The sequence below is a fragment of the Salvelinus namaycush genome, chromosome 19, assembly GCF_016432855.1.
Source record: "Salvelinus namaycush isolate Seneca chromosome 19, SaNama_1.0, whole genome shotgun sequence".
Taxonomy (NCBI): Eukaryota; Metazoa; Chordata; class Actinopteri; order Salmoniformes; family Salmonidae; genus Salvelinus; species Salvelinus namaycush.
Genome location: NC_052325.1, coordinates 5,462,437 through 5,476,255, shown reverse-complemented (window position 1 = coordinate 5,476,255; position 13,819 = coordinate 5,462,437). Strand labels below are relative to the sequence as shown.

The 13,819-nt window shown below is 43.4% G+C and overlaps 1 protein-coding gene across 2 annotated transcripts in view; it reads right to left on the bottom strand.

Moving 5' to 3' along the window:
- Positions 1-1,763: 1,763 nt before the first annotated feature.
- The window catches only part of LOC120064090 (radixin-like), a 39,914-nt gene continuing 27,858 nt past the window's right edge, over positions 1,764-13,819 (bottom strand). The window contains exons 4-14 of one of the 2 annotated variants that reach the window (XM_039014435.1): positions 13,377-13,595; positions 13,017-13,168; positions 12,741-12,824; positions 12,473-12,619; positions 12,015-12,111; positions 8,426-8,589; positions 7,412-7,542; positions 6,101-6,261; positions 4,399-4,491; positions 3,641-3,850; positions 1,764-2,667 (exon numbers count right to left, since the gene is read on the bottom strand). In XM_039014435.1, the coding sequence (XP_038870363.1) occupies positions 2,503-2,667; positions 3,641-3,850; positions 4,399-4,491; positions 6,101-6,261; positions 7,412-7,542; positions 8,426-8,589; positions 12,015-12,111; positions 12,473-12,619; positions 12,741-12,824; positions 13,017-13,168; positions 13,377-13,595 (1,623 nt within the window). In that variant the 3' untranslated portion in view covers positions 1,764-2,502. The remainder of the gene's footprint in view (positions 2,668-3,640; positions 3,851-4,398; positions 4,492-6,100; positions 6,262-7,411; positions 7,543-8,425; positions 8,590-12,014; positions 12,112-12,472; positions 12,620-12,740; positions 12,825-13,016; positions 13,169-13,376; positions 13,596-13,819) is intronic. The other variant, XM_039014436.1, reaches the window with a different exon arrangement.

Here is a 13,819-nt window from a genome sequence, read left to right as displayed (position 1 = left end):
TTGCTGGTGACACTGTCAGTGATTTATTTAGAATTCAAGGCACACTTAACCAGTATGGCTAGCACAGCATTCTGCAGCGATACTCCATCCAATGTGGTTTGCACTTAGTGGGACTATCATTTGTTTTTCAACTGGACAATGACCCAAAACACACCTCCAGACTGTATAAGGGCTATTTGACCAAGAAGGAGAGTGATGGAGTGCTGCATCAGATGACCTGGCCTCCAAAATCACCCGACCTCAACCCAGTTGAGATGGTTTGGGATGAGTTGGACCGGCGAGTGAAGGAAAAGCAGCCAACAAGTGCTTAGGGTATGTGGGAACTCCTTCAAGACTGTTGGAAAAGCATTCCTGATGAAGCTGGTTGAGAGAATGCCAAGAGTGTGCTCAGCTGTCATCAACGCAAAGGGTGGCTACTTTGAAGAATTTCAAATATAATGTATATTTTGATTTGTTGAACACTTTTTTGGTTACTACATGATTCCATAGGTGTTATTTCATAGTTTTGATGTCTTCACTATTATTCTACAATGTACAAAATAGTAAAAAATAAAGAAAAATCCTTGAATGAGTAGGTGTGTCCAAACTTTTGACCGGTACTGTAAGTATTCAGACCCTTTGCCATGAGACTCAAAATTGAGCTCTGGTGCATCCTGTTTCCATTGATCATCCTTTAGATTTTTCTACAACTTGATTGGAGTCCACTTGTGGTAAATTCAATTGAATGGACATGATTTGGAAAGGCACACGCTTGTTTATATAAGGTCCCACAGTTGACAGTGCACGTCAGAGCAAAAACCAACCCATGAGGCCGAAGGAATTGTCCGTAGAGCTCAGAGACAGGATAGTGCCGTGGCACAGATCTGGGAAAGGGTACCAAGACATTTTTGCAGCATTGAAGATCCCCAAGAACACAGCACCCTCCATCATTCCTAAATGAAAGAAATTTGGAACCACAAAGACTCTGCATAGAAGAATGGGAGAAACTCCCCAAATACAGGTGTGCCGAGCTCGTAGCGTCATACCCAAGAAGACTCGATGCTGTAAATCGCTGCCAAAGGTGCTTCAATAAAGTATATTTCAGTTGTTTTAATTTATTAAAATAAATTAGCAAACCTGTTTTTGCTTAGTCATTATGGGGTACTGTTTGATGAGGGTAAAAAACTATTTAATACATTTTAGAATAAAGCTATAATGTAACAAAATGTGAAACAAGTCAAGGGATCTGAATACTTTCCCGATGGCACTCTGACATCTGAAATGTAAAATCAAACGGATGTTACACTTACTGTGGTGATAAAGTTGAATGAATAGCCTATAATGTGTCGTCATCTTTCGACAACCCTATATGAAAGGTAATATCTCTGGAAAAGTTACTACAACATTACATTTTTATTTTTTAAATGTTTTTAACTAATGATTAATGGGTTGAAAGTTATCTCAAGATGATAAAGGTTAGTAAAGTACATAAGGATAAAACTATTGATATTTACAATTTAATAACTGTTTTTTCCTTTCAGCAGAAACACCAGTTGTAAATTCAAGGAGGTGGCTGACCTGATCATTCCTTACATAACCTTGATTTAGAAAACCAACGTGGCTAGGGCGGTTTTGTGGTTCTTTTATTTTCCCCATTCTCACATGTCTGGAAGGTGATGAATCTGGAATGTTCAAAATAAACAGTTCCTCATATCACTCCATCCATATAATATTGGACTGCTGCTTCCCTCCCATTTGGTTTTACCTCATTCAACCTGGGGATGAACACTTTGACTGACTGGAAATAAGAAATATACATGGAATCTTTATTGTGAACGAAAATAAATAAATGGTAAATGCTTCAATGGACGATAAACGACACAAAGGTATAGGTCAGAACGGACAGATAAACGCTGTTGTCAAATTCTGGAGGAATTAAACCACTGGTTCAACACCAGCTGACCCATGACTGACTAGAGAACAGCTAACTCACCACAGTTAAATATGAAGCCGAAATTAAATGAGGCAAATAAGGCTGTTTTGTTAAAAAAAGAAAACTATTAGAATTCTTCATCTAATGGCAAACAAATAAACGGTAAGGTACGGTATTTAAAGCTTTACATACAAGCTTGCCAGCGACATCAAAAAGTTAAACTGCAATTGTTCCCTCTCAATAAAAGCAAGATATCAACCAATTTCTCTATCCATTCTTACATCAGACATGCAAGCATTAAATTATCCTTTGCTCATGGAGAAGTTCGCTTCGACAGTATGTTGCTTGCCATTCCAGATTAGGCGATTCCAGATGTGGTTAGGCAGAGCTCTAAGCATGGAGCAGTTTGATTGGCCATCCGCTAGTGGGCAGAGCTTTGGCAAGGCATAGTTAGCGGGACATTGAATCCACACACCTCTGGCCTTTTTGCAAGTAGGGATTTGGGGGAATGGGACGGGAGCAGGCAGGTTTTGCTGTACACAAAAACGAGCCGTTGTCGTGGCAATGCAAGGGTGGGAGGGTGAGGTCTCTCACATGGACTCAAACTCGTCGATGCGCTGCTTGGTGTTGCCCTGGCGGATCTGACGCAGGGTCTTGTACTTGTCCCTCCCTGCCTTCACGTTCTCCGCATGTAGCATGTCATTCTGGGTCTTCTTGGTGTCGTCCCTCGCCTGGGCCAACTCTGAACTCAGAGCCTGACAGAGAGGGAGAGGGGAAGAGAGAGAACACTTCATTTTGATAGTTGCAGACAGGGTCTATAGTTCAACAAATTATCAGCAAACTGTTGATCCATTAACCCAAACACTTGGCCTAACCATAACCCTACATTTTTTTGCAGTTGATAGTTTGAGCTTCTAGGGGTCTATCCATCCTAATGGCATCTTAGGCTTCTGCACACTCCTGGATTGCATCCTACCTGGCAGGTCACTACTACCAGGTGGCGTTGAGAGGATCTGTGTCTGCACCACGTGCTCTCAATACTGGTGTTCCCGTGGGTTCGGTTCTAGGCGCTCATCCTCTTTTCACCAAGTTTTTTTTCTCTTTACATCATCACCATTCTCTTTTCTCTTTACACCAAGTCTCTCAACAGTCATATGACATGGTCATGGTCTCTATGATCATTGCTATGCGGATGACACTCAACTACTCTTCTGCTTCCCTCCCTTATGACACCCAGGTGGCAACACGCATCTCTGCCTGCCTGGCAGACATCTCAGCTTGGATGTCTGACCACCACCTCAAGCTCAACAAAACAGAGCTGCTCTGGGAAAGGCCTGCCCGCTCTATGACCTCTCCATCACGGTTGACAATTCCTCAGTGTCCCCCTCCCAGAGTGCAAAGAACCTTGGCGTGACCCTGGACAACACCCTGTCGTTCTCTGCAAACATCAACACGGTGACACGCTCCTGCAGGTTAATGCTCTTCAACATCCATAGAGTACAACCTTTTCTCACATAGGGGTAATTCCAGGAATTGAACCCACTATCTTGGCGTTGCAAGAGCCATGCTCTACCCACTGAGCTACAGAGGACCATTGTGATGTAGTGTTGCCTCACCTAGCTATCTTAAGAGGAATGCACTAATTGTACAGTAAGTCGCTCTGGAGAGAGCGTCTGCTAAATGACTAAAATGTTAAATGTAAGTGAGGCCATGTCTTCATTAGCCTACCTGCAGCTGTTCCTTGACGCGTTCGTTCTTCTGGGCCTCTGTGATACGTTCCTCCTCGCTGTGGTGGCTGGTGACCCCATCACTGTGCAGCTCGGTGCTACCCTCAGCGTTCGTCTCATCCTCCTCACCGTGCTCTGGCGCAGGGGGTGATGACATCACAGACTTCAGCTCCTCTTTAGTCTTCTCCAGGTCCTCCTGGGCTGAGATGGCCTAGTTGGGAGGGGTTAATGTGGTTAATGTGCGAAATACTGTCACTTGGCGTTCAATAAAGTGCTTATCTATTGTATCGTATATAACTATCACACAGTACTGACACATTTCAATACTCTATTTGGATCCACAACAGGTAGAACAAACACTCTTGCTTTCACACACAAACTCATACACCAACACATTTTAAGATACATTTGCCAAAAGACAGGGACATCTGTATTTAAAGGTAATGCACGTGTAGGGCCTGAGCAGGCCAGAGACTTGTAAAAAGCAGTAAAACATTCATGCACACAGTAACGGGTTAACATGCAAATAAAAAGGACAGACACACACAATGAAAAAAAATCCTCTCTCACAATTTCAACCTCAGCTCCCACACATACGCAAAACTTTTTGAAGTCATTTTATGAAAGCTGTTATATGATTTGGTTTGAGGTCACAGACACCCACACATTTAGACACAGAGACCATTATAATAATGCATTAGTTCAGTAAGCGCAGGGGGCATGCGGGGGTCAGGGAGAGGTAGAGGAGGTAACTGTTACTTTGTGTTGCCATTCTGTCGCTTCCTCTTCCTTTTTCCTTTTGGCCTCCTCAAGCAGAGCAATTTTGGCGGTGAATTCTCCTAGCTCAGCGGCCTGCGAGCGACAAGCACAAGACACCCTACTGTTACACACACACACCCCAACACACTGGCCACCAGACTGCAAGAGTTGGCCATGGCCCACTCTCCTCCACATTAAACTTAATGACCAACCAATATCAATATAAATTGACAAATGGTTCTGTGGTGACTACTGTTATCATGTTATACCACCTATGAAATATTACCTGGAATACCAGAGAGAGAGAGGCTGGTGAGAGGATAGAATTCCCCCCATTAACACCTCAATCGCACATATCTGTCAGCACTCTAAAAAGGTTACTGCCTCAGGGCCTTCCAACACAGCATCAAACCAAATGCATCAATGTTATTTCCCTACGCATAAAGAGATAGTTCGCCCAAATTACATTTTGGTTTCCTTACCCTGTAAGCAGTCTATGGAGAAGGTGTGCCAGCAATTCATGCTTCGCTATTGTTTACCTGGCCACAAATCAAATCAAATGTATGTCCAAATCATCTACTTGCAACTTCATTGAGTTATACAATACATTTTTTGATATTTTAGGATGATTTGGACATGACGTGCATGACTTGCATTGGAGTTGTGCCACAATGGCCAGAAACAGTAACCAGGTAAACAAAATCAAAGCATGGATTGCTGTCATACCTTTGCCATAAACTGCTCACAGAGTAAGGAAAGCAATATGTTATTTTGTAACTTGGGTGAACTATCCCTTTAAACCAATGACTATCTCTAAATAAGACAATAATCAGTCATTTGGAGCTGAAGCACAAAGTTGAGCTATGCGTTGGGCTTAGGCATGTCAAGTTAAATACCAAGATGAGGAATAACCAAATCACCTGTGGAATGCTAGTAAAACCATCCATAAAATCTAGTGTGACCAGAGGAGGTGTTTACAAAAGTCAGTCTCACTTATTTACATACAACTGTATGTATTGACATGGTGATAATAGAGCAGGGACAGGGTTATTACAGTGATGATATGTCTAAGCAATAAGGCACCTCAGGGGTTTGTGGTATATGTCCAATATACTACGGTTAAGGGCTGTTCTTAAGCACGACGCAACGCAGAGTGCCTGCATACAGCCCTTAGCAGTGGTATATTGGCCATATAGCACAAACCCGAGGTGCCTTATTGCTATTCTAAACTGGTTACCAATGTAATTACGGCAGTAAAAATAAATGCTGTCATACTTGCCTAGTTAAATGAAGGTTAAATAAATAAAAATACCTGTGTTATTCCGTCTGAAATAACACGGCTGTCAACCAATCAGCATTCAGGGCTCGAACCACCCAGTTTATAATGTAGAATAGAGAATTTACAACTGTTTAAGTGTGATAATTGCACAATCCAGAGAAGATTGTTGACTTAGAGAATTACTGTATACCTGCCTACAGTAGGTATGGTTAACTACATGGTTAACTACACTAAGACCTATCCTTCCTTGACGTAATCAATAAATAGAAAGCAGAGTAAGGTGTCTTATCATATTGCATTCACTAATCATTTCATATAAGATCAGTGATTTTTTTTCAAGGAAAGAAGTATGCACTGAAAGTATGTTCAGTAAACGGGGCCCTGATCCAAAGCGTGACCCAGACTGGTGATGTGATGTGTTACCAGTTGTTCCTGGTTCTTCATCTGGTCAGCAGCCTGTTGAACCAGCGCTGCCTTGGCCTCCTCTGCTGCCTGTTTCTCTTTCTCCAACCTCTCTGCCTCCTCCTTCGCTCTCTTCCTCTCCTGGTCCAACTCCAGGGCCCTGCGTGTCTGATCCTCCAGCTCTGTATGAGCATGCACAGAACGACACAGACAGAGACAGACAAAGATACACACACAAAGGACAACAATTTATGACAAATATACTCCGATCTGAGCAAGAATCGCACCCATCTTTCCTGACATACATTCACACAATCTATATATGTTATGAAACAAGAGGAGTACTCAAATAATCTCCAATGGAATGACAGTGTTTACCTGAGAAAGGCCTCATCTATATTATAAAAACAAATTTCTAGAGGCACCATAATGTCGGCACTACAGCCTCAATGGCTAATACTTGTATGCTATGTCCTGTCCTAACAGAAAAGCTGTGGTGCAACAAGTCAAGGGCCAACAATAGAGAGAATGTTCCCGTAACATGATATAACAGCTGGCAGTGTCATCCTATGCCCATCTCTAACTGATATCCCATTCCTCACTCCTCCTGATAAGAGGCTAGGATGCAAATTGTGTAGCTGTGAACTTGTTCTGTGGTAATTGAGTGTCTGAACACCAGTTGTGTACTACATTGGGTGTTAAGGCGTCAGCATGCTTCAGTTCGGCTGGCGCCTCAGCTAGCTGAACCGAATGAGTGTGCTCGCATACTCCCTTAAAATACCTTCCCTTGAAAAACTATAAAAAGGCGTCCATTTTGAGACGGCGTAGCCAGTATACATTTCCTAAAAATAGTCAGAATTAATCGAAAATAACTCAAGAAATCTGTCCTTAATTTTGACATTTTTGACAAGGAGATCTTAGTAGTGCAATTTTACATCTAACTAAGTTGTTTGGTGCAGTATTATTATTTTTTCAGTGTGGCAGAACAGCCGAAAAAAAGTCTAGAATGAACAAAAATGGCACAAAATGTCGTCATAATATATATACAAACTCTTGAGAATTGTTTCGGCTTGGAAGCACGCGGACTCCTTTAGTGTAACACCAAGGTGTTGCTTGCAAGGTTAACCTATGACATTTAAAAGTAAGTGAGAGAATGCAAATCAGTCATTTTTCCTCTGAAGTTGTATCCTTAGCGAGTGTGTGTGTGTGTGTGTGTGTGTGTGTGTGTGTGTGTGTGTGTGTGTGTGTGTGTGTGTGTGTGTGTGTGTGTGTGTGTGTGTGTGTGTGTGTGTGTGTGTGTGTGTGTGTGTGTGTGTGTGTGTGTGTGGATACCTTTCTGGGCCTTTAGCGTCTGTTCCTCAATCTGTCTGAGTCTCTCGATCAGCTCATCCTTCTCTTTCTCCATCTTCTCCCTCTCTTTCTCTGCGTGCGCTCGTTTTTTCTTCTCGTTTTCTAGCTGGGCTCTGTAAAACAAAAGACGATGAACATGCCTGGGCTAATAATATATTCTAATTAATTAAACTAATTGTAGAATATATATATATATATAAATAATATTCAATATCAAACTATATTTTTATGTATAAAATATTATCATCACAAAACAGGTACAACATTCTGAGATGCTTTACAAAAAGACAAGACACACAAAAATGCACATAACAGTATTGGAAAAACTACTCAATTGTCATACTTGAGTAAAAGTGAAAAAGTAAAAGCTATACATAAAATTCCTTATATTAAGCAAACCAGATGGCACAATTAAAAAATATATGTTTTTATGAACAGACAAAGGCACACTCCAACACTCATACATTAATTACAAACACAGTATATATATTTGTGTTTAGTGAGTCCGCCAGATCAGAGGCAGTAGGGATGACAATGCGTTATATTGATAGGTGTGTGAATTGGATAATTCTGTTCTGTCTGAGCATTTGAAATTTAACGAGTACCTTTTGGTTTCAGGGAAACTGTATGGGAGTAAAAAGTACATATTTTCTTTCGGAATGTAATGAAGTAAAAGTAAAAAGTTGTCAACAATATAAATAGCAAAGTACAGATACCCCCCAAAACTACGTAAATAGTCCTTTAAAGTATTTTTACACCACTGCATACAGAGATATGCAGTCTGAAAACCATCCTGATCTTCAGAGAGCAGCTGTCAGGATGGTAGATCAGACTTGTATCTCATTTTCATTTCATTTCCCCATTTGGGAATCAAATAAATACAGAGATTTACCTTGTTTGTGGTTCTAATGCAGACCAGACATATTTTAATACAATGCTGCCCCTTCTGGTCAGAATCACAACCACATGTCTGCATGTGTTCGCCCAGTACTGTACCTCTCCATCTGTTTGTGGTGTTTCTCCTCCCGGGCCTGGGCCTTCATCTGCTGCACCTCGATGGTGTCAGGCTTCCTCCTCCTCATGTACAGTTCGTGGTTCCCCATGCACAGCGCCAGGACACGCTTGTTGATCCGCAACCGTGGCGCGTAGAACACAAAGTCCTGCAGGGAGAGGAGGAGGGGAGAACAGGGAAGAGGAAGGGGTTAACTGAATTTACAGGTCATTTACAGACAGTGCAAGGTGGAGAACAGGGAAGAGGAAGGGGTTAACTGAATTTACAGGTCATTTACAGACAGTGCAAGGTGGAGAACAGGGAAGAGGAAGGGGTTAACTGAATTTACAGGTCATTTACAGACAGTGCAAGGTGGAGAACAGGGAAGAGGAAGGGGTTAACTCAATTTACAGGTCATTTACAGACAGTGCAAGGTGGAGAACAGGGAAGAGGAAGGGGTTAACTCAATTTACAGGTCATTTACAGACAGTGCAAGGTGGAGAACAGGGAAGAGGAAGGGGTTAACTCAATTTACAGGTCATTTACAGACAGTGCAAGGTGGAGAACAGGGAAGAGGAAGGGGTTAACTCAATTTACAGGTCATTTACAGACAGTGCAAGGTGGAGAACAGGGAAGAGGAAGGGGTTAACTCCATTTACAGGTCATTTACAGACAGTGCAAGGTGGAGAACAGGGAAGAGGAAGGGGTTAACTCAATTTACAGGTCATTTACAGACAGTGCAAGGTGGAGAACGGGGAAGAGGAAGGGGTTAACTCAATTTACAGGTCATTTACAGACAGTGCAAGGTGGAGAACGGGGAAGAGGAAGGGGTTAACTCCATTTACAGGTCATTTACAGACAGTGCAAGGTGGAGAACGGGGAAGAGGAAGGGGTTAACTCAATTTACAGGTCATTTACAGACAGTGCAAGGTGGAGAACAGGGAAGAGGAAGGGGTTAACTCAATTTACAGGTCATTTACAGACAGTGCAAGGTGGAGAACAGGGAAGAGGAAGGGGTTAACTCCATTTACAGGTCATTTACAGACAGTGCAAGGTGGAGAACAGGGAAGAGGAAGGGGTTAACTCAATTTACAGGTCATTTACAGACAGTGCAAGGTGGAGAACAGGGAAGAGGAAGGGGTTAACTCAATTTACAGGTCATTTACAGACAGTGCAAGGTGGAGAACAGGGAAGAGGAAGGGGTTAACTCAATTTACAGGTCATTTACAGACAGTGCAAGGTGGAGAACGGGGAAGAGGAAGGGGTTAACTCAATTTACAGGTCATTTACAGACAGTGCAAGGTGGAGAACGGGGAAGAGGAAGGGGTTAACTCAATTTACAGGTCATTTACAGACAGTGCAAGGTGGAGAACAGGGAAGAGGAAGGGGTTAACTGAATTTACAGGTCATTTACAGACAGTGCAAGGTGGAGAACAGGGAAGAGGAAGGGGTTAACTGAATTTACAGGTCATTTACAGACAGTGCAAGGTGGAGAACAGGGAAGAGGAAGGGGTTAACTCAATTTACAGGTCATTTACAGACAGTGCAAGGTGGAGAACAGGGAAGAGGAAGGGGTTAACTCAATTTACAGGTCATTTACAGACAGTGCAAGGTGGAGAACAGGGAAGAGGAAGGGGTTAACTCAATTTACAGGTCATTTACAGACAGTGCAAGGTGGAGAACAGGGAAGAGGAAGGGGTTAACTCAATTTACAGGTCATTTACAGACAGTGCAAGGTGGAGAACAGGGAAGAGGAAGGGGTTAACTCCATTTACAGGTCATTTACAGACAGTGCAAGGTGGAGAACAGGGAAGAGGAAGGGGTTAACTCAATTTACAGGTCATTTACAGACAGTGCAAGGTGGAGAACAGGGAAGAGGAAGGGGTTAACTCAATTTACAGGTCATTTACAGACAGTGCAAGGTGGAGAACGGGGAAGAGGAAGGGGTTAACTCCATTTACAGGTCATTTACAGACAGTGCAAGGTGGAGAACGGGGAAGAGGAAGGGGTTAACTCAATTTACAGGTCATTTACAGACAGTGCAAGGTGGAGAACAGGGAAGAGGAAGGGGTTAACTCAATTTACAGGTCATTTACAGACAGTGCAAGGTGGAGAACAGGGAAGAGGAAGGGGTTAACTCCATTTACAGGTCATTTACAGACAGTGCAAGGTGGAGAACAGGGAAGAGGAAGGGGTTAACTCAATTTACAGGTCATTTACAGACAGTGCAAGGTGGAGAACAGGGAAGAGGAAGGGGTTAACTCAATTTACAGGTCATTTACAGACAGTGCAAGGTGGAGAACAGGGAAGAGGAAGGGGTTAACTCAATTTACAGGTCATTTACAGACAGTGCAAGGTGGAGAACAGGGAAGAGGAAGGGGTTAACTCAATTTACAGGTCATTTACAGACAGTGCAAGGTGGAGAACGGGGAAGAGGAAGGGGTTAACTCAATTTACAGGTCATTTACAGACAGTGCAAGGTGGAGAACAGGGAAGAGGAAGGGGTTAACTCAATTTACAGGTCATTTACAGACAGTGCAAGGTGGAGAACAGGGAAGAGGAAGGGGTTAACTCAATTTACAGGTCATTTACAGACAGTGCAAGGTGGAGAACAGGGAAGAGGAAGGGGTTAACTCAATTTACATGTCATTTGCAGACAGTGCAAGGTGGAGAACAGGGAAGAGGAAGGGGTTAACTCAATTTACAGGTCATTTACAGACAGTGCAAGGTGGAGAACAGGGAAGAGGAAGGGGTTAACTCCATTTACAGGTCATTTACAGACAGTGCAAGGTGGAGAACAGGGAAGAGAAAGGGGTTAACTCCATTTACAGGTCATTTACAGACAGTGCAAGGTGGAGAACGGGGAAGAGGAAGGGGTTAACTCAATTTACAGGTCATTTACAGACAGTGCAAGGTGGAGAACAGGGAAGAGGAAGGGGTTAACTCCATTTACAGGTCATTTACAGACAGTGCAAGGTGGAGAACAGGGAAGAGGAAGGGGTTAACTCAATTTACAGGTCATTTACAGACAGTGCAAGGTGGAGAACAGGGAAGAGGAAGGGGTTAACTCCATTTACAGGTCATTTACAGACAGTGCAAGGTGGAGAACAGGGAAGAGGAAGGGGTTAACTCCATTTACAGGTCATTTACAGACAGTGCAAGGTGGAGAACAGGGAAGAGGAAGGGGTTAACTCCATTTACAGGTCATTTACAGACAGTGCAAGGTGGAGAAGAGGAAGGGGTTAACTCCATTTACAGGTCATTTACAGACAGTGCAAGGTGGAGAACAGGGAAGAGGAAGGGGTTAACTCCATTTACAGGTCATTTACAGACAGTGCAAGGTGGACAACTCTACTCCAATATTATTATTATATTCTCATTGTTTATTGTACATTGTGTTGTATTATTTCCTCCCACTGTCCCCTACCTTCCCGGTAGACGGATCCCCTACCTTCCCGGTAGACGGATCCCCTACCTTATCCCGGTAGACGGATCCCCTACCTTCCCAGTAGACGGATCCCCTACCTTCCCGGTGGACGGATCCCCTACCTTCCTGGTAGACGGATCCCCTACCTTCCCGGTAGACGGACTTACTGGGGCTTTCTTGTCGATGGGTTTGATGACAAACTTTTTGTCGTTGAAGGAGATGTTTCTGATCTCGCTCCAGGGGAAGCCAATCTTTGGTGTCAACCTGGGGAGGGGGGAAGGGAAAACACAGACTGTCTCAACACTATGCTAGTACAGTAATATGCAATGGGAAGATAACTACCTATCTACAGTACATTACTTGTTACTTTTATTTCTTATTCTTATCCGTATTTTTTTAAACTGCGTTGTTGGTTAGGGGCTCGCAAGTAAGTATTTCACTGTAAGGTCTACACCTGTTGTATTTGGCGCATGTGACTAATAACATTTGTTTTGATGTCAGAGTAGTACAAAACGAAACTAGAGGTACCATCCATGGCCATCAGAGGGCGATAGTGTCATGGAGTATATCAAATAAATAAGTGGACAAATAATTATTCCACATTGTATGAATCAGTATTGCGTACTTGTCCTCATGTTCGTAGATATTGAGTCCCAGTGCATCCACACCCAGCCACAACTCGGTTCCCTTCTTGTTCTTGATCTCAAAGTAGTTGACTCCATACATTTCCAGGTCCTGGGCTATCTTCAGATACTCCATCACTGAGTCCTCTCTGTGTACACAAACACACATTAGAAAGTTAGAACTTGTGTAGAGGAGAAAGTGTGATACAAACACCCTCATACAAAGCCACACACACACACACAGACAGAGACCCTCATACACAGACCTACCTGAGCATGCCTGTGTGTTCCTCATGCCAGGTCTGTATTCTGTCCTCCCACTGTTCCTTAGTCAACTTATGCTGCTCCAACACTCTGCAGAACACACACAGGGTTATTCAAACAGAGCCACAGTAGAGGCCTGGCATCAAAAGACCGAACAGATTTATTGTGAAGGAGTTGAGACACTTTACTAAAGAACAGCTCATTTGAGAAAGAACACACTACCTCTGAGGGGGACAGAGAGGGAACAGAAAGGGAACAGAGGAATGGGTATGAGGTACAGACCTCTGTGGCAGCAGGCGGTCGGAGGTGAGGTAACCAGGCTTGTGGACGTCTCTGTTGTAGTCTGCATACTTGGCCTGGACAGAGTAGGAGGCCAGCAACACGGCAGTCTCTGGAGGACAGTAGTTCTCATCGTTCAGGATGGCCTCCTTCACCTGGAATGGGCAGGGAACACACACACGCTTGTTTGAATTCTTTGTTTGGATCTGCAATGTACATTGTGAGTACAAAGGACACACTGTAGAACTGTGTGTGTGTGTGTGTGTGTGTGTGTGTGTGTGTGTGTGTGTGTGTGTGTGTGTGTGTGTGTGTGTGTGTGTGTGTGTGTGTGTGTGTGTGTGTGTGTGTGTGTGTGTGTTTTACCTGCAGGAAGAAGAGTCTCTGCGTAATCTCCTGGATGAGTTCCTCAGACACGTCCTCAGGGAAGAACTTGGCTCTGAACTTGAACTGCAGAGGGTTCTCCTTCTTTACATCCTGCTGCGTCACCTTCTTATTGAGTTTGAGCCACGTGCTGTAACCTTTACTGTCTGTGTACTGCAGGCCAAAGAACCACACCTCCCGGAGGCCCACTGTCTTCACCACCTGAAAACACAAAATGCATCAATGATTAGCAGGCTATCTATAGGTGGGTTGTGTGTGTGAGGTTGAGGGTGGTCTTCTCTGTGGGGATGTATGGAATGGGGCCGAGGTATTCAAGCAATGTTGAACTTTGTTTGGCCAGGCCAAGTTGGCAATATGGCTAACAAGAAGGAACCAGGGGCAACAAACCCAGAGTTATCATTAAAATCAAATCTTATTGGTCACAT